At 37.1% G+C, this 23568-nt stretch overlaps 3 protein-coding genes across 3 annotated transcripts; 1 reads left to right on the forward strand and 2 right to left on the reverse strand.

Moving 5' to 3' along the window:
- Positions 1-4067: 4067 nt before the first annotated feature.
- LOC131019506 (uncharacterized) lies at positions 4068-5518 on the reverse strand. The gene is made up of 2 exons (XM_057948056.1): positions 5318-5518; positions 4068-4379 (listed from the first exon to the last, which is right to left on the reverse strand). Exons 1-2 carry the CDS (start codon positions 5411-5413, stop codon positions 4131-4133), a joined length of 345 nt encoding a protein of 114 aa, XP_057804039.1. The 5' UTR covers positions 5414-5518; the 3' UTR covers positions 4068-4130.
- Positions 5519-6880: 1362 nt separating this feature from the next.
- On the reverse strand, positions 6881-8345 carry LOC131023184 (protein FAR1-RELATED SEQUENCE 5-like). Its single transcript, XM_057952729.1, has 2 exons — positions 7064-8345; positions 6881-6987 (listed from the first exon to the last, which is right to left on the reverse strand). The coding sequence occupies exons 1-2, from the start codon at positions 8343-8345 to the stop codon at positions 6881-6883; spliced, it is 1389 nt and encodes a 462-aa protein (XP_057808712.1).
- A 6769-nt stretch (positions 8346-15114) lies between these two features.
- Positions 15115-18940, forward strand: LOC131019507 (dicarboxylate transporter 2.1, chloroplastic-like). Its single transcript, XM_057948057.1, has 4 exons — positions 15115-16157; positions 17102-17415; positions 17788-18236; positions 18498-18940. The coding sequence occupies exons 1-4, from the start codon at positions 15351-15353 to the stop codon at positions 18611-18613; spliced, it is 1686 nt and encodes a 561-aa protein (XP_057804040.1). The 5' UTR covers positions 15115-15350; the 3' UTR covers positions 18614-18940.
- The last annotated feature ends 4628 nt before the right edge of the window (positions 18941-23568 follow it).

Raw genomic sequence — 23568 nt, forward strand, 5'->3', positions numbered from 1 at the left:
TTTGTTCCTCAGTTTGAAAGGTCAAATGAAGTGCCTTGAAGAATTTGTGGAAATGAAATTCAAAATGATTGAAGCTTGTGTGGACAAGTTTGCAACTGTTATGGGTTCTTCATGTTCGCCGAAAGTGGGTTGTGTAAAAGTGGGAGTGAAAGGCGATAATTCTTCATATTTGGAGCATTGTTTGGTTTCTGGCGTTGAGAACACGGATCGCCGATCTGTTGGCAACGAGCATGTTGATCTGGAATTCGGTTCGCATATGTCGAGGGCTTCTGTAGGTGTTGGAGGTGTTTGTGCTTTGTGTAGCGAAAACAAGAATGTTCAGAACGTCGATGCGAATTTGGTTTATGATCCAAACGACTTCAAAAGTGGGTATCGTGATTTGAAGGCATATTTAGATTGGACTGGGAAGCCAGATAATAGTAGTAGGTAATTGCGGCGTCATTTATTTTAGTTATGGTTATTATTATATTATCTTGGTAATTTAATTAAATTTGGTATAGTAACATGCATTTTTTGAATGTATGTATTGTAGGAAAAATCTTGTTCGTCTCCCAACGGATGTATTGCAATATGCCGATTTGAGTTGGTTCAATACCCTTTGGAAGCGTGATGGGTGGTTGGACAATATGGTAAGTTATTTTTTAGTGATTAGGTTAATATTAATAGTAAATGTTGGCTGGTAATATATCTATTTATTTTTTGTATATATATTAACAACCATTTAACAAATTTTATATGCAGCACATAGATGCTCTAATGAATTTACTAATTTTAAGATACGATAAGGATTTTGGGCCACACAAGGCTCGTACGTGGACGTGTATTGAGATAAGTTGTTGGGTAAGAAATTTTTTGCTCCCAGTATTTGATGTTTTTTTGTGAATGCATGTAACTGTCGATCGTAGTCAAATATGTCATTTGTGAATGCAGCAAGCTTTGTCCCAGACAAACATGGATGAAATTTCACGGGTGCTGACGCCATATGTTTGTGGCGTCCGGCCTGTTAGCGGAGGATTAAAATGGGAAAACGCAAGCCACGTATTTGGTGTCGCCTACGTCAACAATAATCATTGGGTGTTCTTCAACATGTGTCTACATGAACGGCAAATTATAGTTTTTAATTCCTTGGAGCAGCCTTGGGGTGGTGTTGAGTCACAGTTCGAAAATTTTCGGAATAACTTGGACCAGTTATATAGTGTGGGTGGTTTGTGTGAGCATCTTGTTGTTCCGGGTAATTCCAGCAAGGCTTGGCAGGTTAAAGAATTTCCCAAGCCACCGAGGCAAGTAAATCTAAATGATTGCGGGATTATGGCTATGAAATTCATGGAGTGCTATGCTCATAATGTTTCTGTCCATCAACTTATTCCGAGCCGTTGTGGCATGTTTCGTCGTCGTTACTGTGCATTGTTGTTCGACCTTTCCGAAGAATGAAAACGTAAATGAAGACATGAACGTTGTGTGGTTTGTCTTGGAGTCACTTGGATTATATTTTGAATGTTAACGTTTCGTGTATTGTGGCACTAACATATTAAGGTTTAGTGAACACATTTCCCACTTTTCTTGTTTATATCATGGAGTGAATTTCAGGTTTTGATGTTTAATTAGATTTTAAGTCTCCATGTAAAATATTGAAAATTATGATTATTTGCACTTATTTGCACTTACTTGGCTTCTCAACTTAAAATTAAAATTAATTCAAGTAAAAGAAAATGTGAAATTAATTAAATGACTTTATTTATTTTCTATAATTAATTAAGTATTTTTTGTATAATTAAATTGGCCTTCAAAATTGAGCCAACTCATGAGCCGCTCTGTTTGCATCTCGCCGCATATGCAAGAAATCCCCTCATTACAGAATACTATAAATTGCTTCATCGAATCTTAAATAAATTATACATGCATTTTTTTTTGCTTTTATTTATTCTACAAAAAATAATACTCCCTTCGTCCATCACAAGTATGACACTTTTAATGGACACATGTTTTAAAAAAATTGGTGGTATTTGTAAGGATAAAAGAAAATAAAAAATAAAAAATGATAGAGTCATATCTTAAAATAGAAAGTGTCATATTTTTCATGGACACTCAAAATGACAAAAGTCTCATACTTTTCGTAGATGAAGGTAGTAGCAATTTTCAAATGGTTTCAATGAAGTGTGGGGGCAAATATGTATTTTCAACTACGTTCATGGAGTAAAATAGTTGAAATTAAATATAAGAGGACAAACTTAATTAATTTGAGAAGTTTAGGAAACTATTTAATGTATTATGCTAATGTTTTTCTATTTCATGACAAGTGAAGAGGACATTTACTATTATTAAAATAACAATACATATTTTGCATAACTTTTATAATAGTTGTGTATATATAAGAATAGATATTCTCGTGTCAGGCCGAATGTATGGTGAGACCTATCGGATAGAGTTTGTGGAGCGGATCTGAGCGCAGGTTGGGACAGATTTGAGTGCGGATCTGACCTTAGTCATAGCTAAATCTTGATCTGTAAACAATGATGTAGGACTTCTACCCCAATGCATTTCTTAAAGGTTTCAAATAACCATACAAATGTTTCAATCTTTTCATTTGATAAGAATGCACAACCAAACATGATGGTATTGGACATTTGGAAATTTTATTTTGATGTTATAATATAAACCCTAACGAAAATATTTACATTTCTTTAACCTAATATATATAGATTTCTTCGTACAAATGTATACTAATGTTTCTTCAAGTATTTTCTGTCATTTTATATTTCTTGTAATTACCTAAACACTGAATACTAAATCCTAAACATTGAATAGTAAACCTTTACTCATAAAAATCCGCTTTCTGCAGCTTACGTCATTTTGACTCCGGAGTTCCACTGGCCATATTTTTCCCCGAGGATCCATTAACATTACTTCTTTCTTTGCTTCGAAATCATTCCAACTCACGATTTTTTTTATCGATAGGCCGCAATTTATATAATTAAGAAACAGTTACATAGCACGTACGATACACACACATGTATATATATAATTGGTTGGTAAACATTGCCAGCATGGCTGATTTTTTGACATAATGACATGTCATTTCTTTTCAAAAAATGGCCACGTAACAACATCTTTCTTATTTGCCTTTCCCGTAAAGAAGTATAGTATGTACTTAATTGCAAGAAAGGAAAAGAAGAAAGATGTTGTAACCGTTTTTTAAAAAGAAAATGACATGTCATTATGTCAAAAAATCAGCCATGCAGGTAATGTTTATCAACCAATTATATATATACATGTGTGTGTATCATACGTGCTATGTAACTGTTTCTTGATTATATAAATTGCGGCCTATCTATAAAAAATTCGTGAGTTGGAATGATTTCGAAGCAAAGAAAAAAGTAATGTTAATGGATCCTCGAGGAAAAATATGGCCAGTGGAACTCCGGAGTCAAAATGACGTACGCTGCAGAAAATAGGGGTGTAAATGAGTCGAGTCGAGTATTGCCATGCTCAGACTCGAGCTCGACTATTTTGATGACGCTCGAGCTCGACTCGGCCGAGCTTGATTTTTTTGAGCTCGAGCTCGACTCGATGTCATATTTGTGAGCTCGAGCTCGACTCGGTTAAGCTCGATTGTGTAGTCTTGCTCGAGTTTGAGCTCGAGCTCGTTTAAGCTCGTTGAGCTCGAGCTCGTTCAAACTCGGTGAACTCGAGCTCGTTTAAGCTCGTTTCATACATCTTATGTTCCTCTTGTTTCACCATCTCCACCATCATCTGTTAAGAGCAACACCCAACCAATAAAAAATCAAATCCCAACAGCAGCAAGCAATGAAATTCAGCAAGAAACTCATACTTGCGGAACAATGAAATTCAGCAAGAAATCCCAACAGCAGCAAGTTAAATCCCAACAGCAGCAAGCAATGAAATTCAGCAAGAAATTCGGCAAGCAATTAAGATATCAAAGTTCCAAATTCTAATCCACAAATTGAATTGGATATATACCTTGGGCAGTTTCATTATCTATTTAAAGAAGTGTTACCTACAAGCATTACAAAAAGAAGCAACTAAACAATTAGCTTCTACACGCTTGCAAAAAAAAGTGCCCAGCGCACAAGTCCAACATCAAGTCTCATCAAAATACTTACATCTTTCTCTTAATCAACATTGATTGGGTCATCAACTTCGCTGTCCTCGCGAGATTCCGGCAACTGTCGTATGTAATCGGCGTAATCGGGATCCATATCGTCCCACGATATTTCCCTCGCATGACCGTCTGCCTGATTTCCTCTCAGATTCTTTCCACTGACATTCTTTCTCATCATACTGTCAACTTTCTTTCCCCTCGCATGCTTCTCAGTCTTGAGCCCAACCTTCGTCGAAGTCTGTCCCATAGCTTGCTTTCCCTTCGTTTGTGCAACATTCAATTAAACAACACAATAGCAACTTTACAGCTTACAAAATAGCAACATTCAATAGCAACTTCACAGCTTAAACAACACAATAGCAACATTCAATAGCAACGTTCAATTAAACAACACAATAGCACTTTATGATAGGAGTTAGCGAGGGTAAAGCCCCCTTGTATTTCTTCCTGTAGTTTTCTACAATCGGATGTGTTAAGCATTCAAGTACGGTTTTTGATATGGTTTGTTAAGATCATCAGCATCTACATTCTTTTTTTCCTTTTGCTTTTTATCTGTGTAGAACTTAATAGTCATTTGAATTACATTAGTACCTTCGTAGTGTTCGCTACATTTAGGAAATCTCATATGAGAATAAATACAGTTTTTGGGCAAGATAAGAAAGAAACACTGATTTCGGAAACTTCATTTAACGCCGAGGGTCTTCTAGTGAACTAGAAAGAAAGGAAAAGAGACAAATACCCTTTAAAGTTACATTCAATAGCAACGTTCAATTAAACAACACAATAGCAACACATTAGCAACTTTACGAAAAATGCCACTAGTCTCAAGAATAAGAGTCACTTTGAAGATTACTTCAAGATGTAATCTATAAACTAAAAACATCCAACTTTACAGAACCCTTGCCAAAAACTCAGAATAGGCCAAAAACCAATAGGAACCCACCAGGAATGTTTGAGTTTGGAATCCGACAACTACTTAGTGTAGAGAAGACAATGACCGCAGAAATTAAATTCCAACAAACAACAAGCATATTTTATCCTAGAGAGTGGCCGAAAGGAATATCATAAAATGTTCCCAAAAACTAGACAACCAACCCCTAGCTTCGATATATATATATGAATATGTACTTTTTTCCTTACAACCAATCAATGAAGGAAAAAATTTAACTCTAAACTCAGGAAAACCCTCAATTTTACCTGATTTTTCGAGCTTGACGTCATCGGCAGTCCACCACTTCGACGCGTCTGCCTTTTTGTGTCATTCAATCGGGCAGAAGACGACCTTGTTTGCATCTTTAAGGTTATGGAGTGGGCGATTGTCGATGGATGGGGAGGAAGACGCCGGTGTTTAATTGGGAACGAGGGTTTTTGGTGGAAGAGGAAGATGACGCCGGTGTGAGGAAGAGTATATTGGGGTCGTAGACGTGAACAATGTGGGGTAGCAATGTGGAGTAGGTTAGCCATTCGTTGGGCCGACAAAATAATTAGGGCCGATAAAATAAATATGGCTTCGTTGGGCCGAGAAATTAAATAGGGCTGTCATTCACAAAAATTTAACAAAAAGAAAATTCACATCCATGTGTTAGGGGATGTAGGTTTCGAACCTATTACCTCCGATATATTTTCACAAATATTTAGCCACCTTGCCCGGCAGTGGCAGCCGCAACATTTACCGGCTCGAAATTTAGTTATGTGTTGGGCGCGTGTATTTTTTATTAAAATTTCAAGTATTTATTTTTTATTTTATGAAATTCTCTAATTTAACCTTAACTAATCAAACTTATTTTTAACTTATTTATGTGACATTTTTTAGTCTTCTTATTAATTTTAGAATAATCAACTTGAATACTCAATTTTTAATATTGATTTTCCACATTTAGCAATCTTAGATTTATTTATTTGTTTAAAACCTCACTACCATATATTTGATGACCTCTATAAATGAGCATGTTATTAATAACAATTTAATAAAAACCATTTATAATTATTTAACTCTCTCAATTTTACGTATTATCTTTTAAAAATATTGATCATCAACTTTAATTTCAATTTCAATAATCTAAAATTTCATTTTACAACTTCAATATACTTACAAAAAATTATAATATTACTACTATGTATTATAAATTTGTACGAATAAGTAAACCGTGCATCCCACGAGTAAAAACTAGTTTATTTAAAGAGGAAGATGCTATATGATAAGTTGAGACATTTGAAAGACATTGGCAGGAAATCTTGGTTTGTATGCATGTCACAATTATTTAATTTGTCTAAAGAATTTGAATTAAATTTAACATATAACGTATTTGTTTGTAACTTATAAAGCACAATCATTTTTTAGTCCAAAAAATTGCATGCTCTCCAACTTCACAACAAATTTCTCGGATTGAAATGCACATAATATTTGAATAGACTACCGAAGCGATATTTGGAATAGACGGACATCAAATACTTCGAATAAATAAGTATTTACAGCTTTTATGCAAGTAAATCAACCGTGAATAACTAAATAAATTGCTCCACAATAAAACACACATGCAAATTCAAATCAAGAGATGCAAAGAGATAGGTTAAATAAAAGTCTAAAGTCAATATATGAATTAGATTAGGGCCTTGAATGTTAATGTAATCCATCGCCGACAATTCAAAAGACACAAGACTTGAAGTTTGGCCACAGAGGCAACAAATACAATCCATCACGAGTCCACGACAAAAGGCAACAAAACTAACCCAAACATATGGAAGTAAGAATACGTCGATCTAATCCACCGAAAAACGATCGGAGTCGTCCAACTCTTCATTGTGGTTAGCTTGCGAACAACCAACTTGACTACCTACTGGCACATCAAGTTCGTCTACATCTGCATCTGCATGGATACAAGTATTGATAGTTAGTGGATCGCAGATAAGCTTCCAGAAAATGCCAATAAATAAATTACTGACCTTGAAGTACTGCTTTATTTGCTTCCGCTACACGACCTGCCCAATAATTACTAAACATTTTGCGCCTAGGCCGAGTCTTCCTCTTTTGAATGGGGTTTTTTATAGTCCGATGCAGTTGCTCACGAGTGGATTTATGTGACCCCATACCACTCCTTCCCAAACTGGCTTCGTTTCTCAAATTCTCCAATGCAACTTCCATGTTATTTATGTATTCATTGATTGCATTTCGGCACTTTGAATCATCTTTGCACTCAGCCAAAATGTCGTAAACACGTTTCGTGTTGTGGTTCACGAATATCATGTTACTCAAGTTGTTTGTTCCCCACTCGTCGCTTGCATCATCAATTGGAGCTACTCTTTCTTTTGAGTCACGCCTCCATCTTTTCAACAACATCTCAGGTGGAACGCTATCCATGTTCAAATGAAAATAGACTCTAAACAAGTGGCGGCACATAATGCCCTCAGTCTCCCACATATGGCACGAACACCATGCCATTTCTGATTCTTGATTGAACCTAACAGTCCGGAAACCTGTTACTGCCGATCTTGAAAACACTTTGAACACCAACACCTCATCGTTTAAGTCGGGGGGTTCGTGTGTCATCTTTACAGAAACTGAATGCAGAGACTCGAACTCAAAAGATCTGAAGATGCTCTTAGTACATAGCTCAGCAACCTGGACTAAGATGCCAGTTTGTTGCACAAACATTCCAGGCGTTCCACGACACAGAGTGTCCTCTTCAAACTCGGTTTGACGCCAATTTTTCAGAATGCGTTCAAAACCAATGACAAAATCATAAACGGTAGAGGTCGAGCTACACAAATCTTTGATTACTTTATTCGTAACTTCACTTCGAGATGTCGCATGTAAACCACCGAAAAATTTATCTCTAGTGAAAGCGGATGACCAACGCTTCCTCAAATTATACATGGTTGAAAACCATCTATTCTCCGACAAGTTGTGCTCTACAATCAAACTAAGCCAAGTGGTTTCAAATTCTTCCTCGCTTTCACAACCATTCATGCATTGGTACCACAAAGTCTTGAACCCCTTATCATTGTTTAGTTGCCCAAATTGCTTCGTGGCATTTTTGTTAACATGCCACTGACAAAGTCTGTGTGCTGCTTCGCGAAATGTGTGATCAACACCATTCATAAGGGCCTGATCTTGGTCTGAGAATATTATTGACGGCTCTTTTTGATACATAGCCTCGAGGAACGTTTTAAACAACCACACGTAAGACTCACTTCTTTCATTGGTCAAGAAGCCAACTGCAAACATAACGTTCGTCCGGTGATGGTTTATGCCAACAAATGGAACACAAATCAAGTCATACTTGTTGGTCTTATATGTAGAATCAACAGATAAAACATCACCAAAATGTTGATAATCTATTAAGCATCTAGAATCCCGAAAAAATAGATTTTTCAACCTGCCATCTTCACCAACCTTTACCTTCCAAAAAAATGATGGGTCGCTGCGTCATTTCTCTGTGAAAAACTCCAACAATCGATTCACATCTGCATTTGCCACCTTATTCAGGTTTCTAGCTTCACGACCCATCTCATTGTATACATCCTTGCATGTAAATCCTATGTTTGCACGACATCCAGCTTGATTCTCCAAGAAACGGTATGCACGGCTAACGCCAATCCCACTTGACTTCATACCCATGATGAAACGCTTTTGAGTATGTTTCATATTGCGGGCTGAGCGAAGTAAATAACTCTGAGTTGGCTTAAGCAACTCATGGTTGTGTTGGTTCGCAAATAAACTTACAATCCACGGAGAATCGATGTCATCCCTACGGATGCGTAACCTTGCCCTGCAATTGCTCCTATACGTTTGCTTCTTATAGACAGCCACTCTGCCATTTGAGCGCTTCCTATCGGTTTGTCCAGCACAAGAACAGAGAAAGGCTTTCGAGCATACATCATCTGTACGTTTGAAATACGCTTGACTTCCTTTTCTTACCGAAAAACCCATAAGTCCAGCATATCGCCGATAAGCTTTTAAAACATCCTTCTCCCTGCCAAACACACTTCCAACCTTAATCATAGATTCAGCTTTACTTTGCAACTCCTCAACACAATTCATCGGAACTTCACCGGTTTCTTGCGCATCCTCATCTATACTATTCTTAGGAGTACCCATGTCCACATCATCGCCCGCTTCATCCTCGTCACTGCTGCCCGAAAGCATTCTTTCATCCGGCGACACCTCCATTTCATCATCGGTAGAGACGTTATCACCAAAATTTGCTCTACCGCTCAAACTATCATCACCTTCATCACGCCCGTACGATATATTCAAATCTACTCTCATTTTGCGTCAATGCCAAATAAATATATCTGTAATGGATAACGGGGTTTTTAACAATCAACGAAACTAATTTTAGGACGTGTATCGTGTAAGAAGAACATAGCGTGCATGTAAGAAGAACATAGCGTGCAACCGTGTAAGAAGAACATAGCGTGCAACCGTTTAAGAAGAAAATAGCGCGTAACCGTGTAAGCGTGTATCGTGTAAGGAAGAACTTAGCGTGAATCTTGAAACAGAATATGAGATTAAAAAAAAATAAAAAAATTGACGGATACCATAAACGAAAAACAGTGCGGATTTATCTTGAGACAGAAAAGGGGAAAAAAGAACAAAAAAAACCTTCCTCCAGGCTCCAGCATTATAATGGAAAATAAAAGGATATTACCTGCCCGAAAATAATTCTTGTCTGAAAAACGGACCGGAAAATTTCTCTTACAACAATCGAAAACGTCTCAAGGAAAGTAAGCTCAAATACATTTTGCTAAGAATAAAATTCTCGTATGAGTAAGCTCAGGGGACGGAAGGAAGCTCAAATACTTAATGCTTCAATAAAAAAACGTCTCAGAGAAGGTGGATAAAAAACAAAAGAAAATACGAATAAACGACACAGTTTTCAAAGCACCAAATTTGAAAAAATGAAAAATAGGAAAAGTTAAATCAGAAAACCATGTACCCGAGAACCGGTGGTATTGGACATGGGTAACCGGTCTAGGTTACTAAAAGCCGAACCGAACTAAGGGGACACGTGTCATGATCCTAAGAACAGCGTTCACGTGAACAATGTTCAGCATAGACGCTTCCCGTAAAATGGAAAAAAATCAATTCCCAAAGGACTGATAGCAATTCCAAATCTTGATCAACTCCAAATCTTGAGCAACTCCAAATGACGTCTCATTCCCAACACAGACTATTTATGGAGGCGCATAAAGAGAAGAGCCGGAGACGGTTGCTGCTGTGGGGGCCGAAGGTTCAGCTGAGGCTGTAGGGTCGGAGGTTCAGCTGCGGCGAGAGGCATCCTGGACAGCAGGCTCGCGGTCGGCGCAGGGCAAGGAGCCAGAGAGAGGTGGGAGGGATTCGCCAGGCGCAGTCGGTGACGGGAAGGCAGGCTCGCGGCGAGAAACGGCCAACCGCAGTTGTGGGAGCTTGGGGCTGGGAGGGATTCTGTGGGTGTGGGTACCGGGTACAGATCTGAGTTCAGATTTTAGAGAATAGGGTCCAAAGATTAACCTTTAATACACCATTTATTTATTTAAATTAATTAAATAATAAAAGAATATAGAGTCAGATGATTTTTTAGGACAATAACTTAGGTTAATTTGAAAATTAGGACAATAACTTTTAGACTTGTAAAAATAGGACACTAATTATTAAGCGTTGCACCCGCAGGACATTTATGGGCAATTATTGAATTTTGGGACTTTTTTGCACGGACCAAGCACTTGACGACCCGCACGAGGGATTGATTATGTGGCAAGCACGTCATTTTTATGGCTCCAGATAGGATGTCATGTGCTTGATCCATGCGGAAAGTCCGAAAATTCGATAATTGGCCGAAAAATGTCCTGCGAGTGAAATACTTATTAATTAGTGTCCTATTTTTATAAGTTCGAAAGTTATTGTCCTAATTTTCAAATCAACCTAAGTTACTGTCCTAAAAACCCTCTGACTCAAAGAATATATATATTCGGGTATACCCAATACCCGATTTTTCGTAGCTTCTAATACTTGATCCCGACCCGATACCCTAATTTTTCGAGTATCGGGTCGGGTCGGATATACCCGATACCCGAATTCGATTTTCTCACCCCTAGTAGAAGCACAACTACAATCAAATAATGAGTAGAAGATGATAATGTGTTTTGAGTATGGGATTGTTGGAAATGATTCAATTTTATCCAATAAATTAGGAAATTAGTAATTGAAAATTGGGAAATTAGTTAGGAAATACATATTAGGAATTAGAAATTGGGAAATTGGTAATAAATTAATATTAGGTATGTTTTAATTTTAAAATAAAATATAATATTTCTTTTCTAAAAAAAATTAATCGGTTAATCGGTTTAACTAATCGGTTATTGGTTAAATCGATAATCGAATTTCAAACTCGTTTCCGAGGTATTTGCCACCGTGATCATACCGCAATGACTTGATACTTTTACCTATAATTCTTCTCCACTTTTCGCCTTGAACTCTTCGAATATCTCAAAGCATTCAGACTTATGCTGAAGCAGGTAAACGTATCCGTATCTAAAGTAATCGTCAATGAAAGTGATAAAATATTCATACCCTCCATGAGCCTTTATAGATTGGTCCACATAAGTTAGAATTGATCAATTCTAACACATGTGAGGCCTTAGAGCATCCGCAATGGGGTTCCTTGATAGCCTACTTGATAATATTAGTTTTGATTTTATGTTTTTCATTTAAATTTTATTGCATAATTTAAATAACATATTTTTGTAATAGTTAATTACGCCATTAAACATAAAATTTAAAATTACCTAAAACATAAAATAAAAATTACATAAAAATTTAAAAACACCTAAAACATAAAATAAAATTACATAAAAATTAAAAACAACTAAAACATCATTAAAATCACATAATTAAAAGCCTAGGATAGACCACGACGCCTGAGCACGTCGGCGACCATGGACGCGTGCAATGCACGTTGTGCGTCCGTCATGTGCGTCGTATCCGTGTTCAGGAGCTGCATATCGAGCTCCCTCTCCCTGATATCGTTCCTCCGCTGGTACTGGGCGGAGAATGCCCTCATCTGCTCGTCGGTCCTGTCCAACCTCTCCACTATTGCCGGTGGAGGATCCGAGCTCGTATGCGACGCTGATGCCTTCCCTTTCCCCTTCGCTGCCGCCTTCGCCGCCTTGTTGCCAATGGGCCGGGCAGAAGAGATCTCCTCGCCCGACGCCGAGGTGGTGAAGCCGCCCTCTTCCGTGGTCTTTGTCCTCTTGGAGGCATGCATGTCTCCAACGAGGTACATCGACTTGAACTTGGGATTGTTCCGGAGAATTTTCCACGCGTTCCAGAAATTAAAGGAGGCCCTGTGTGGGCTTCGAGCCCTGAAGAGGATTTGGGCCTTGTCACGAAGCATATCATCCGAATGACCGGAGGGCCAATTGTTGCGCGTCTCCACCCAAACAGCTTCCCAGAGACGCACATCCGCGCTCACCCGGGACCAGTGGCCTTGAAGTTGCTTGATCTTAAGGTCGACGCCGAGGATGGGGTTCACACGTGCGTGGATCCGGCCCCAATACGCCTCTCTTTTTTTATCCGTCCCACGAATGGCGTCGTTGGTCTCCTCCGCCCAAATTTGGACGATGAGATCCGTATGCTCGGGAGCATACGTATGACGGTACCTAGCGGCCTTGTCGTGCTTGATTTTGGTGGCCATTTCCTTCCTCCGGCCGCCTTTCTTTGGTGGGGAGACACTCTGTTGTGCACTGACCGGTTCCTCCTCGGGCAGGCTCTCCTCCAAGTTGATTCCTCCCATATCGGGATGATAATCGGAGGAGAGATCGGGGCACCAATTTGGATCGTAGAAAGGGTTGTGTGGATCCATGACGGAGAAAATTGTTGAAGAGAAATGGAGGAGATGAAAATTAGAGGAGAAGAAGAGGTGTGAAGATGGTTGGGAGAAGTTGGGGTTTATTAAAGAGGAGAAGAAGAAAAAAAAAAAAAAATGAAAACGGTCGGTCAAAGGTGCGCAAATCGAGGAGGTGCAGTCAAAATTCGAATAAAATTCGAATTTTCCAATTTTTCCTTTTTTTTTTTTAATTGGGAGCGTGCATTGCACGCCCCATCCCTTCCCCCCTTCGAGCATACTCGAAGACTCGAGTATGCCTCGAGTAGATCCACGCCGCAACGCCCTCCTCGACGCCCTCCCTCTCCTCGAGTACCCACTCGAGTACCCGCGTTGCGGGTGCTCTTATTCTCGTTTGCCTTAAAAGGTTTGGTCCCCTATACATAATTCGCAGGTTCTAAATGGAACAACTTGAAAAATTTTCAAAACCCTATTTAACATGAGCTTTGGATGTTGTTCAGATTGATGTGACCCAATTTGAGGTGCCACACATGTGTATGATCCTAATGAGAAAAATATTGTATCTTTCTTGAATTTAGTAAAACGGTAATGTAGATGTAACATGTACATAGTTCTTATATGGACAAGTAATAGTATTGAGAGAATTATTCAAAACACTTGAACAGATAGCTATGTTATTTCTCATGATAGAAACACCACTATAAAAAATAACCGAATATCTATCCAAAAAGAGTTTTAAAAAATAATCGAATATCCATCCAAAGCTAAAACCGATAATCGAACCGAACCCCGTAAATTTCGATTATCGATTATCGAAATTTCAATTCAATTATGATTACAACTGAATAATTGGAATCATTTTTTACCACCCTAGTTTTATGTTCTTTGAATTCATCTATTTTTACAACGAATTTATATCCTTTCAACAAATCCATCATTTTAAAATAGTTTGCAGTGGTTTTGAAGAATTATCATAGGGTAAAATTAAAGAGTTAGTTTTAAAGTAGGGGCTAAAAAATATATCACTTTTAAAAATTGGTATTTAAAATCTTGAACCCCATTAATTAAGCTACAATATAAATAAGAATGGATGAATTCACTGGAACAAATAATAAATTCAAAAATAGAACTTTTCTCCTGCGTTAAATTCAAATTCGAATCACGAATTCATTCAACGTCAAATAGATAGCAGCAATGGATTTGCAATTTTTTTTTTTTTTGAAAATATGGATTTGCAACTTTTAATATGAAATAATACTTTCTTTATATATTCATTAATATTTTTTCTTTTTGTGTGGTTTGGCAATTGCTGTTTGACCACAAACTAGGGGTGAGCAAACCCGAATCGGACCCGCCGAATTTATTCGGACCGACGAGTTCGGTCTGGACCGGACCGACCCACTGCATATTTATGGTCCGGGCTGGGTCCAATTTCTAGGACCGATTTTTTCTCGGGTAGGTCCGGGTCGAAACCTGGTTGAACCCGTCGAACCCGGACCGACCCATATCATTAAAAATTAATTATTTATTTTATATATTTAATATTTTTAATAATATTAATAATATTAAATTTCAAATTTCTAAAGCCCTAAACTAAGTTACTGAATGTTTGGAGAAGTTTTTGGTAGAAAGTTCATGTATAAATGAAATTTGATATGGAAAGTATCAAAGTAATGTAAATATTTATTTGCTCTTTTGAACTAAGTTCCTAAGCAGTAAGAGTGAGGGGAATTCACGAAAATGGAGAGCAACACATGATTCGATTGATTTAATATACAAAAACTTAATAATCTACAAATTGAATAGTCTACAATTTTTTTTAGTACAGAAGATCTACAGATCTTGCTTAAAAGCATAATGCATACTATATTATTTATGAAGAGAGTTAAAATCGAAGATGCACACTAATTTTTAGAATTGAAAAATTAGTGCAAAACGGGGGAAGGTTCTTGGCGGGTCTTACCCGGACCGAATCGGAACTGTTGTTCGAGTTCGGTTCTGGGTCGGTTCACACGAATTGAACGGTCCGAATCGATCCAATATTTTAAAAATTTCGGTCCAACAAACCCAACGGATTGGTCCGGATCGATCCGAGTCCGACCCGCTGCACACCCCTGCCACAAACTGACTTACTTTGTGTATGGGCATTCGAGTGAGTGGAAATATTTGGATGGTTACAAAAAGAGAAATACAACGATAAAATAGAGGAAAAGATTTAGCATATTTCCAAGTTGTTAGATGTCCACCTCAAACTACAACAGACATATATAACAGTTAAAAAAGCAGCTTCAACACTTCCCCTGCTGTGGCCTTCGTAGATTCCGCCCTTCTCCTTCTCCAAAATCGCCACACACACACACTAGCTCTGCAACTCATTCATCTCAATTCCCTCTCTCTCTCCCTCCATGGAGAGCATCGCCCTTTACTCGTCCTCCTCCACCACCACCGCCACTTCCTTCTCCCGTTTCTGTCTCCCCCGTCCCCGCCCCGCCGCCCATCTCCGCCCCCTCAAATCCACCTCCGCCACTCCCAAATTCATCCATACCCCAACCAATTGCCCCCTCTTCCGCCCAATTCACAAATCCACGCACCCAAGGCTCCCCATTATATTCGCCTCCTCGTCCGCCGCCGCCGCCGCCCCAATCGAATCTAAGCCATCATCTCCTCCCCTACAAGGCGCCAAACTCATCCCCTTAATCATCTCAGTCGCAATCGGCGTCGTCGTCCGCTTCTTCGTCCCCAAACCCCCCGAAGTCACCCCTCAGGCGTGGCAATTGCTCTCAATTTTCCTCTCCACCATCGCCGGCCTCGTCCTCAGCCCCCTCCCCGTCGGCGCCTGGGCTTTCATCGGCCTCACCACCTCGATTCTCACCAAAACGCTCAGCTTCACCTCCGCCTTCTCCGCCTTCACTAATGAGGTTATTTGGTTGATCGTCATCTCCTTCTTCTTCGCCCGTGGCTTCGTGAAGACGGGATTGGGTGATCGGATTGCGACGTATTTCGTAAAATGGTTGGGGAAGAGTACTCTGGGATTGTCTTACGGCTTGACGCTGAGTGAAGCGTTGATTGCGCCGGCAATGCCGAGCACCACCGCCAGGGCCGGAGGCGTGTTCTTGCCCATCATTAAGTCGCTCTCGTTGTCGGCGGGGAGTAAGCCCGGTGACCCCTCCAAGAAGAAGCTTGGATCATATTTAGTGCAATCGCAGTTTCAGGTTTGTTGATTGTTGATAATTTGCTGTTGGAGTTCATTTACATTTCTTGGAATTCGAAACTTTCGTAATTTTCTTGCTGTAAGTTTTGTTTTTATATTATCTATTTTTCCTATTTGACTCTCCTTACGAATTGCAATTCATCAATTGGCTGGATAAGAACCATGTTGAAACTGCATTAGATCAAGTGTGGAATGCTATGATACATACTCCATGCGAGCATCACTTTGATTTAGTCCACGTCAGCATTATTTATTTTTTGTGTTATATACTTGTTTTGATTCTAATACATTCAAAATTGTTATTGACGTAATTGTTTTTATAAATTTCAACAAAAATCAAAGCTCATTGTGTTTATTTGTCCATTTATTTGAATTTATAGGAATAATGAACAAATCGAGCTTTGATTATTATGTAATTTGTAAAATTAATGATGTTAATAACAATTTTTGAGGTATTAGAATCAAAATAAATGTATAAAACAAAAATAAATAATGCTAACGTGGATTAAACGAGAGCGGTGCTCACATAAAGTATGTAGCATAACATCCCCTTAGATAATGTATTATGTGATTTAGTCATATTAGTTTTATAAAGATGGTAGCATACTATTTGAAGGTTTACTACTGCATTTTCCATTTTGGCTGTTTCTTAATGAAAATAACTTTCTTATGGATACTTGTGTGACTGTAATATGATTATTGAAATTATATTCAAACTGAGAGAGGGAAAATGTTATGATAATGGCTGCTGCACACTTCAGTTTGGTTTGCAAACTTTTATTAATATCTCTATGTTGTCCACTTAGTCAAATTGCACCATATAATCTTGCCTAAGATATGAATATCTGTGTTCCACGCCCGCAGAATTTATTTTTCAATGGTTTGGGCAATTGTCACTTACTCATCTCCCAGTCACTCATGCATTCCTCTTTTGATGTGTGACAGTCTGCTGGTAACTCTAGTGGTCTTTTCCTAACTGCTGCAGCTCAAAATCTGCTATGTCTCAAACTCGCTGAGGAGCTTGGGGTTGTAATTTCAAACCCGTGGGTTACTTGGTTCAAGGCAGCAAGTTTGCCTGCATTTGTCTCTCTTTTGGCTACACCACTCATCTTGTACAAGCTTTATCCTCCTGAAATCAAAGATACACCTGAAGCCCCTGCCATGGCTTCAAAGAGATTGGAGCTTATGGGACCTGTCACGAAAAATGAATTGGTCATGATTGGTACAATGCTTCTTGCAGTTTCTTTGTGGATTTTTGGGTACGTATTACTTTTTCAATTTAATCATTCAAACATGTTCTATTCGGAAACTACTGATTTGTTACTTTTTTATAGAGACATGTTTGGGTGGAATATGAAATCTGAATGTAACATTTTAGTAAGACGCGGGCCATATTCTTATTTCATTGATTCCGTGCATGCCAGAGTAGAGTTCTATGACACATTATATATGCTTCAGATGCCACGGAAGTTGATGTCATCCTTCGAGAGCAACCTCTATGCCAATTTTCTGATTTAACATTGTTTGAAACTGATTACTCGACAAGTACTTTAGTGTTTTCATTAGACTGAACATTGTGGTTAAATTTGATGTGAACTGTAAATTGATATGAGATGATGATATTCATGCAGAGACGCACTTGGTATTGCAAGTGTTGTTGCTGCAATGCTTGGTCTCTCAATCCTCTTGTTATTGGGAGTGCTTGATTGGGATGACTGCTTAAGTGAGAAATCGGCATGGGACACTTTGGCATGGTTTGCAGTTCTGGTGGGCATGGCTGGCCAATTGACAAATCTTGGCATCGTGAGCTGGATGTCTACTTGTGTAGCCAAAGCTCTGCAGTCATTGTCGTTGAGTTGGCCTGCTGCTTTTGGTGTTCTTCAAGCTGCCTACTTCTGTATCCACTACCTATTCGCAAGTCAAACTGGCCATGTTGGAGCGTTGTATTCTGCATTCCTTGCGATGCATTTGGCATCCGGAGTTCCGGGTGTGCTAGCAGCACTGGCTCTAGCTTACAATACCAATCTTTTTGGTGCTTTGACACATTATAGCAGTGGTCAAGCTGCTGTATATTTCGGAGGTACAACTACTCTTTTATCCTAGATTGATATCCATTTCTCTCCAATTTCTTTCAGTCAAAATTCTACTTCTTTCCCTCTTCCGGTTTTTTCGCACTGATTAGATAATTCTTTGGGGCCTTGTTTTGCAATATCCTCTATCCTGTACATAGTTGCTATTTAAATATCGATTTGGCTCCCTAAAATCGTTGTCCCATCGCAACTAGACGGTGCTTGTTCTTGGATATTTTGACTGACCAGTGTTCTTGTGATCGTGTAAACAGCCGGTTATGTAGATCTTCCGGATGTATTCAAGTACGGCTTCATCATGGCCCTTGTCAACGCGGTGATTTGGGCAGTCGTTGGGGGATTTTGGTGGAAGTTCTTGGGGCTCTATTGATTCCATACATTGGTGTAAGTAAGTTTTTGGTATCTATCGATCTGATCCATGCTCGTCTTCATTTTGAGACACAATTGATGGAACCTGAGAAAGCTTCAGCTGACAACTTAGGTTTGACACCTCTCTCTCAGGATTTGTCCAAAAGAAATTATTTATCTTCCGAGAACAAACAAGAAATGCATTGAGTTTATTGAGCAAAAAAGCCAAGAAAGAGAGCTCTTGTTTCTTTTTTCTTTTTCCTTCTGTCAAGGTGCATTTTTATTTAGTTACAAATTTATCATAAGAAAAAAAAGGATTAAAAAAATAAGAAAATTTTATTACATTTTAGTGGTTTCCATCTTTTTTATTTCGTTTCTATTTTTATTTAGTTACAAATTTATCATAAGAAAAAGAGGAGGGATGAAAGAAAATTGAGAAAATTTTATTACATTTTAGTGGTTTTCATCTTTTTTATTTCGTTTCTTTAGGGTGGAAAAGAAATATAAAACATTTAAAAATATTATCACATCATTATCATCAATTGGAGTGAAAAAGAGGAATAAAGGATGTTATGTTTTTTTTTTTTTTTTGTCATTATGCTTAGAGAAAATTATCCACCCCATATAATATGTGAGTTGTTGTAAAGTAGCAAGAAATTACAGACAAGGTGAGAGCAAGAGAAAAGAAGAATCTATAGAAGTGTATTATTATAACTAGTGTGTAACCCGTTGAAATTCGACGGGAAATCACTTTATATTATAATTATTATTATACATTATTTTTTTTATTATAGCATATGAAATGATCTTTATATAAATTAACTTTAAATTTTAATTTTATTTGACCAAAATAAATTGCTGGTACAGTTCAAGCATTTTTGCTTGTTAGAATAAGTTTACTTTGATGGATAAATTTATCAATGGAAAAGAATGGATAACAAAAATTTATGCCTTTAAATATCTCATTTCTTTTCCCACGTTTTACATAAAAGATAAGCGCATCATTTTTTGTTCCTTATTTTCACTTCAAAGATGGATAACATTATCACACAAAAAAAGGAGGGATAATATTATCCATCATTGAAATGAAAATAAGGAAGGAAAAATAGTGAACTCATCTTTTGTGTAAAATGTGGGAGAATAAATGAGACATTTAAAGACATAAATTTTTGTTATCCATCTTTTTCCATGGATAAATTCATCCATCAAAGTAAACGCACCCTTATATGTTAGTTTTTTGTTGAAAGTTAAAATAGATTGCATTTTTATATAAATTTTTATTTGATGAAATTTTCTTAAAAAGTTGATGTGAGGTTGGAGATTTTAGAAAAGTAATAAGAAAAAGATTTAGCTTTATTTGACATAGAATATAATGAAGGATTGACACATCGTATTTTTTGTTAATTGTATATAGGAAAGATTTACTAATTTTATAGGAGTGTAATTTTTATAAATTGATAGACAAAATTTAAGATCACATTTTATATATGAACATCATCTCATTCGAACCTTACAAGACTTTTGAGCATCATCTTGTCTATAGCTTGAAATCTCACATTTGACTTTTGTACGTCGAACTTTAATCATTATCTTATCTGAAACTTGTTATATGAGATTTGGCTTATGAGTATCATCTCATCTGCAACTTGAAAAGATAAAACTTGACTTGTAAGCATCATCTCATTTGAAGCTCGTAAGACCATAACAGAGTTGTGAGAATCATCTCGTGTGGAGCTTGAATGACCATAACTGACTTGTGAGCATCATCTCGTGTGGAGCTTGAAAAACCATAACTGATTTGTGAGCATCATCTCGTCTATAGTTTGATAGACCACAGCTGAGTTCTAAGCATCACTGATTTGGAGCTTGAAAGACTGAAGCTGAGTGCTAAGAATTATCTCATTTAAAGTTTCAAAAGTCATAATTAAGCTATGAACATCATTTTGTTTGGAACATGACAAACCGCATCTAATATGTGACCATCATATTGTTTGGAGCCAAAATACTCGTAAGACCATAACTGACTTATGAGCATCATTTCGTATAGAGTTTGAAAGACTATAATTGACTTGTACGCATCATCTCGTCCAAAGTTTGATAGATCAGAATTGGGTTCTAATCATCACTCATTTGCAGCTTGAAAGACCGCAAATGAATGCTAAACATTATCTTGTTTGAAGCTTAAAGGATCATAATTTAGTTATAAGCATCTTCTCCTTTGGAGTTTGGCAAGCCACTTATAACTTATGAGCATCATTTTGTTTGGAGCCAATTGAGTACATCCCGTATGAAGCTTGATAGACCACCTCTGACTTTTTAACATTATCTCGTAGAGTTTGAAAAATCAAAGTGGATTTTGAGAATCATCTTGTCTATAGCTATATAAAAATTGCATACAATATATACTTTTATTTAGGTTATGAACTGAAAAAGTGTCATAAAAATTCAAATAACATAATTTTATTTTTATAAATCTATTTTGCATAGATTGTATGTTTGCTAACATATCGTAAAACTAAATATTGAATTATAAAATTAATAAAATATAAATAACATAAGAAAAGACAAATTTATTAATTCATCATCTTAATATTCACATGATTCAATAATTTAATTTGTAAAACTTTATGAAAAAAAGATTTAGGATTCAAAATTTCTTTAATGAAAATTGCGTAAAATATATACTTCTGTTTAGGTTATTAACCCAAAAACTATCATAAAAATCAATGGTGAGATTTAAATTTCTTCATTTTATTTTTACAAATTTGTTTTTATATAGATTTTATATTTTCTAAAATTTAATAAAAAAAATATCATAAAAATCAATATGAGATTCAAATTACATCATTTTATTTTTATAAATATCTTTTAATATAAATTTTACATTTGCTAAAGTATCGTAAAGCTAAATATTGAATTATAGAATTAATAAAATATAAATAACATAAGAAAAATCATGAATGGAGATTAAGTGTTTATCTAGATTATTATGAGATTATTTGGAAATGAAGATTTATTTCAAATTAATTTGAAGAACTTATTTATTTAATATATATCTTAGTATCATTTTCTTTATTTCATATGACCAAATTAAATTGAATAACCTATTTATTTAAAATATATTCAAGTATCATTTTATTTATTTTATATAGCCAAATTCAATTGAATGTGGAAAACTATTGCAATTATATATATATATATATATATATATATATATATATATATATATATACTCCATCCGTCCCGTTAATGAAGTCCCATTTCTTTTGGACACGGGTATTTAGGAGAGTTAAAGTGAATGTAAAAGTAGTAGGGACCACATAATTAGTACTTTATTTAATGTTATTTTATTTACTAATTCAATTGACTAATACAACAAGGAATATAGCAAAATTAAAAAACTGGAAATTAATCAAAATCATTTCCGGTGGTCTCTATCCGGCCACCTTCTGGAAATTTTATCTCTCACAGACCACCTTCTCTCTCCGGTGGTCTCTCTCCGGTGGTCTCTCTCCGGCGGTCTCACAGAACACACGAACACACATCCATAGCAATACCTACATCATTTCCCAGATCTAGCAAAATTGAGTTCGGCGCATGGGCAGAGAACCACCATGGCCAGAGATCTGTCCGCCACCACCACCAGCGCCCTCTTCCTTCCCTATTCTCTCCCTGTCTCCGGCGACAACCGCACCACCCTCTGTAAATATGCCACCCCACCCCAACAACCAAAACCAGAAATCCCTAAATTATTTGAGCAGATCTGCCCGCGGTGGAGGGCAGTGCAGGAGGAGGCGCGAAGCGGCGTTGGAGTCGGTGAAGACGGAATCACGAGGCGGCGCGAGTTGCGTTGGCGGCGGAGACGCGAGGCGGAGCAGGAGGTGTTGGAGGCGGTGGAAGGTGGAGGGGTGAGATGAACGGTGGTGCGGAGGTGTTGGAGTCCGGCGCAGTGGTGGCTCTGTTTGTTCGGCCGAAGAAAATGGTTGTAGAGGCGGTGAAGGTGGAGAGGTGGGAAGCGGTGGAAGAGGATGGCGATGGAGGCGGCGGAGGTGCGAGGCAGTAGAAGGCGGTGAGATGGAGGGAGATGATTTTCAGATGGAGGCGGTGAGAGGAGAGAAGGGGGAGATGATTTTCAGACGATTGAGAGAGAAGATAGAGATAGGCAGGTGGGGTTGAAACAAGAGAGAGAGAGCGAGAGAGAGAGGGGCAGATGGGTTGGTTGGTGGGAGGAGAAAGACTTAATTAAATGCTTAATTGAGTCCTAATTAATGCCAAAAAGGAAATGGGACTTGTTACGTGGGACGGCTCAAAAAGGAATACGGGACTTGAATATTGGGACGGATGGAGTATATATATATATAAAAACTATGTGCTTGAAATACATAATTTAAGTATTTCTTTATCTAGATCTTCAGTGATTAAGTTCAATAGAATATTAATGTGAGAATGATGAAAAACTAAAATATGAATGAAAATTAAGCTTTTTATTTAGGTTATGAGTTTAATGTGAAAATGAGGATTATTTCAAATTATATACATGATCAAATTAAATTGAAGAACTTATTTAATTAATATATATCTTACTATCATTTTCTTTATTTTATATGACCAAATTAAATTAAATTACTTATTCATTTAAAATATATCTAACGATCATTTTATTTACTTTAACCAAGTTCAGTTTAAGATCTATTGCAGTTATAAAAACATGTGGAAAACTATTTATTTGAAATACATATTATAAGTATTTCTTTATCTATATTTTCCAATGATTAAATATAATATCAATGTGGAAAAAAATAGATGGCCGAATTCCTACATGAAGATTGAGCCTTTTATATAGATTATGAATTGATGGAGTTTAGGATAATTTCAATGTGGGATGGATGAAGAAAAGATGTAAAAATGTCATATAATATAAAATTGAGAATGATCAAAATACTAACTTGTGAGAGTGCCACATAGGATAGACAATGA

The sequence above is a fragment of the Salvia miltiorrhiza genome, chromosome 4 (genome assembly GCF_028751815.1).
Source record: "Salvia miltiorrhiza cultivar Shanhuang (shh) chromosome 4, IMPLAD_Smil_shh, whole genome shotgun sequence".
Taxonomy (NCBI): Eukaryota; Viridiplantae; Streptophyta; class Magnoliopsida; order Lamiales; family Lamiaceae; genus Salvia; species Salvia miltiorrhiza.

What these genes read in the sequence shown, in the direction of transcription:
- LOC131019506 (XM_057948056.1), bottom strand. Translation starts at nt 5,413, where the DNA reads ATGCAAACAAGGTCGTCTTCTGCCCGATTGAATGACACAAAAAGGCAG. An exon ending in CGTCAAGCTCGAAAAATCAG is followed by an intron (nt 4,380 to 5,317) that starts GTAAAATTGAGG and finishes GCACAAACGAAG; the next exon opens with GGAAAGCAAGCTATGGGACA.
- LOC131023184 (XM_057952729.1), bottom strand. Translation starts at nt 8,345, where the DNA reads ATGTTTGCAGTTGGCTTCTTGACCAATGAAAGAAGTGAGTCTTACGTG. An exon ending in AAATAAAGCAGTACTTCAAG is followed by an intron (nt 6,988 to 7,063) that starts GTCAGTAATTTA and finishes GTATCCATGCAG; the next exon opens with ATGCAGATGTAGACGAACTT.
- LOC131019507 (XM_057948057.1), top strand. Translation starts at nt 15,351, where the DNA reads ATGGAGAGCATCGCCCTTTACTCGTCCTCCTCCACCACCACCGCCACT. An exon ending in GTTTCTTTGTGGATTTTTGG is followed by an intron (nt 17,416 to 17,787) that starts GTACGTATTACT and finishes ATATTCATGCAG; the next exon opens with AGACGCACTTGGTATTGCAA. An exon ending in AGCTGCTGTATATTTCGGAG is followed by an intron (nt 18,237 to 18,497) that starts GTACAACTACTC and finishes TCGTGTAAACAG; the next exon opens with CCGGTTATGTAGATCTTCCG.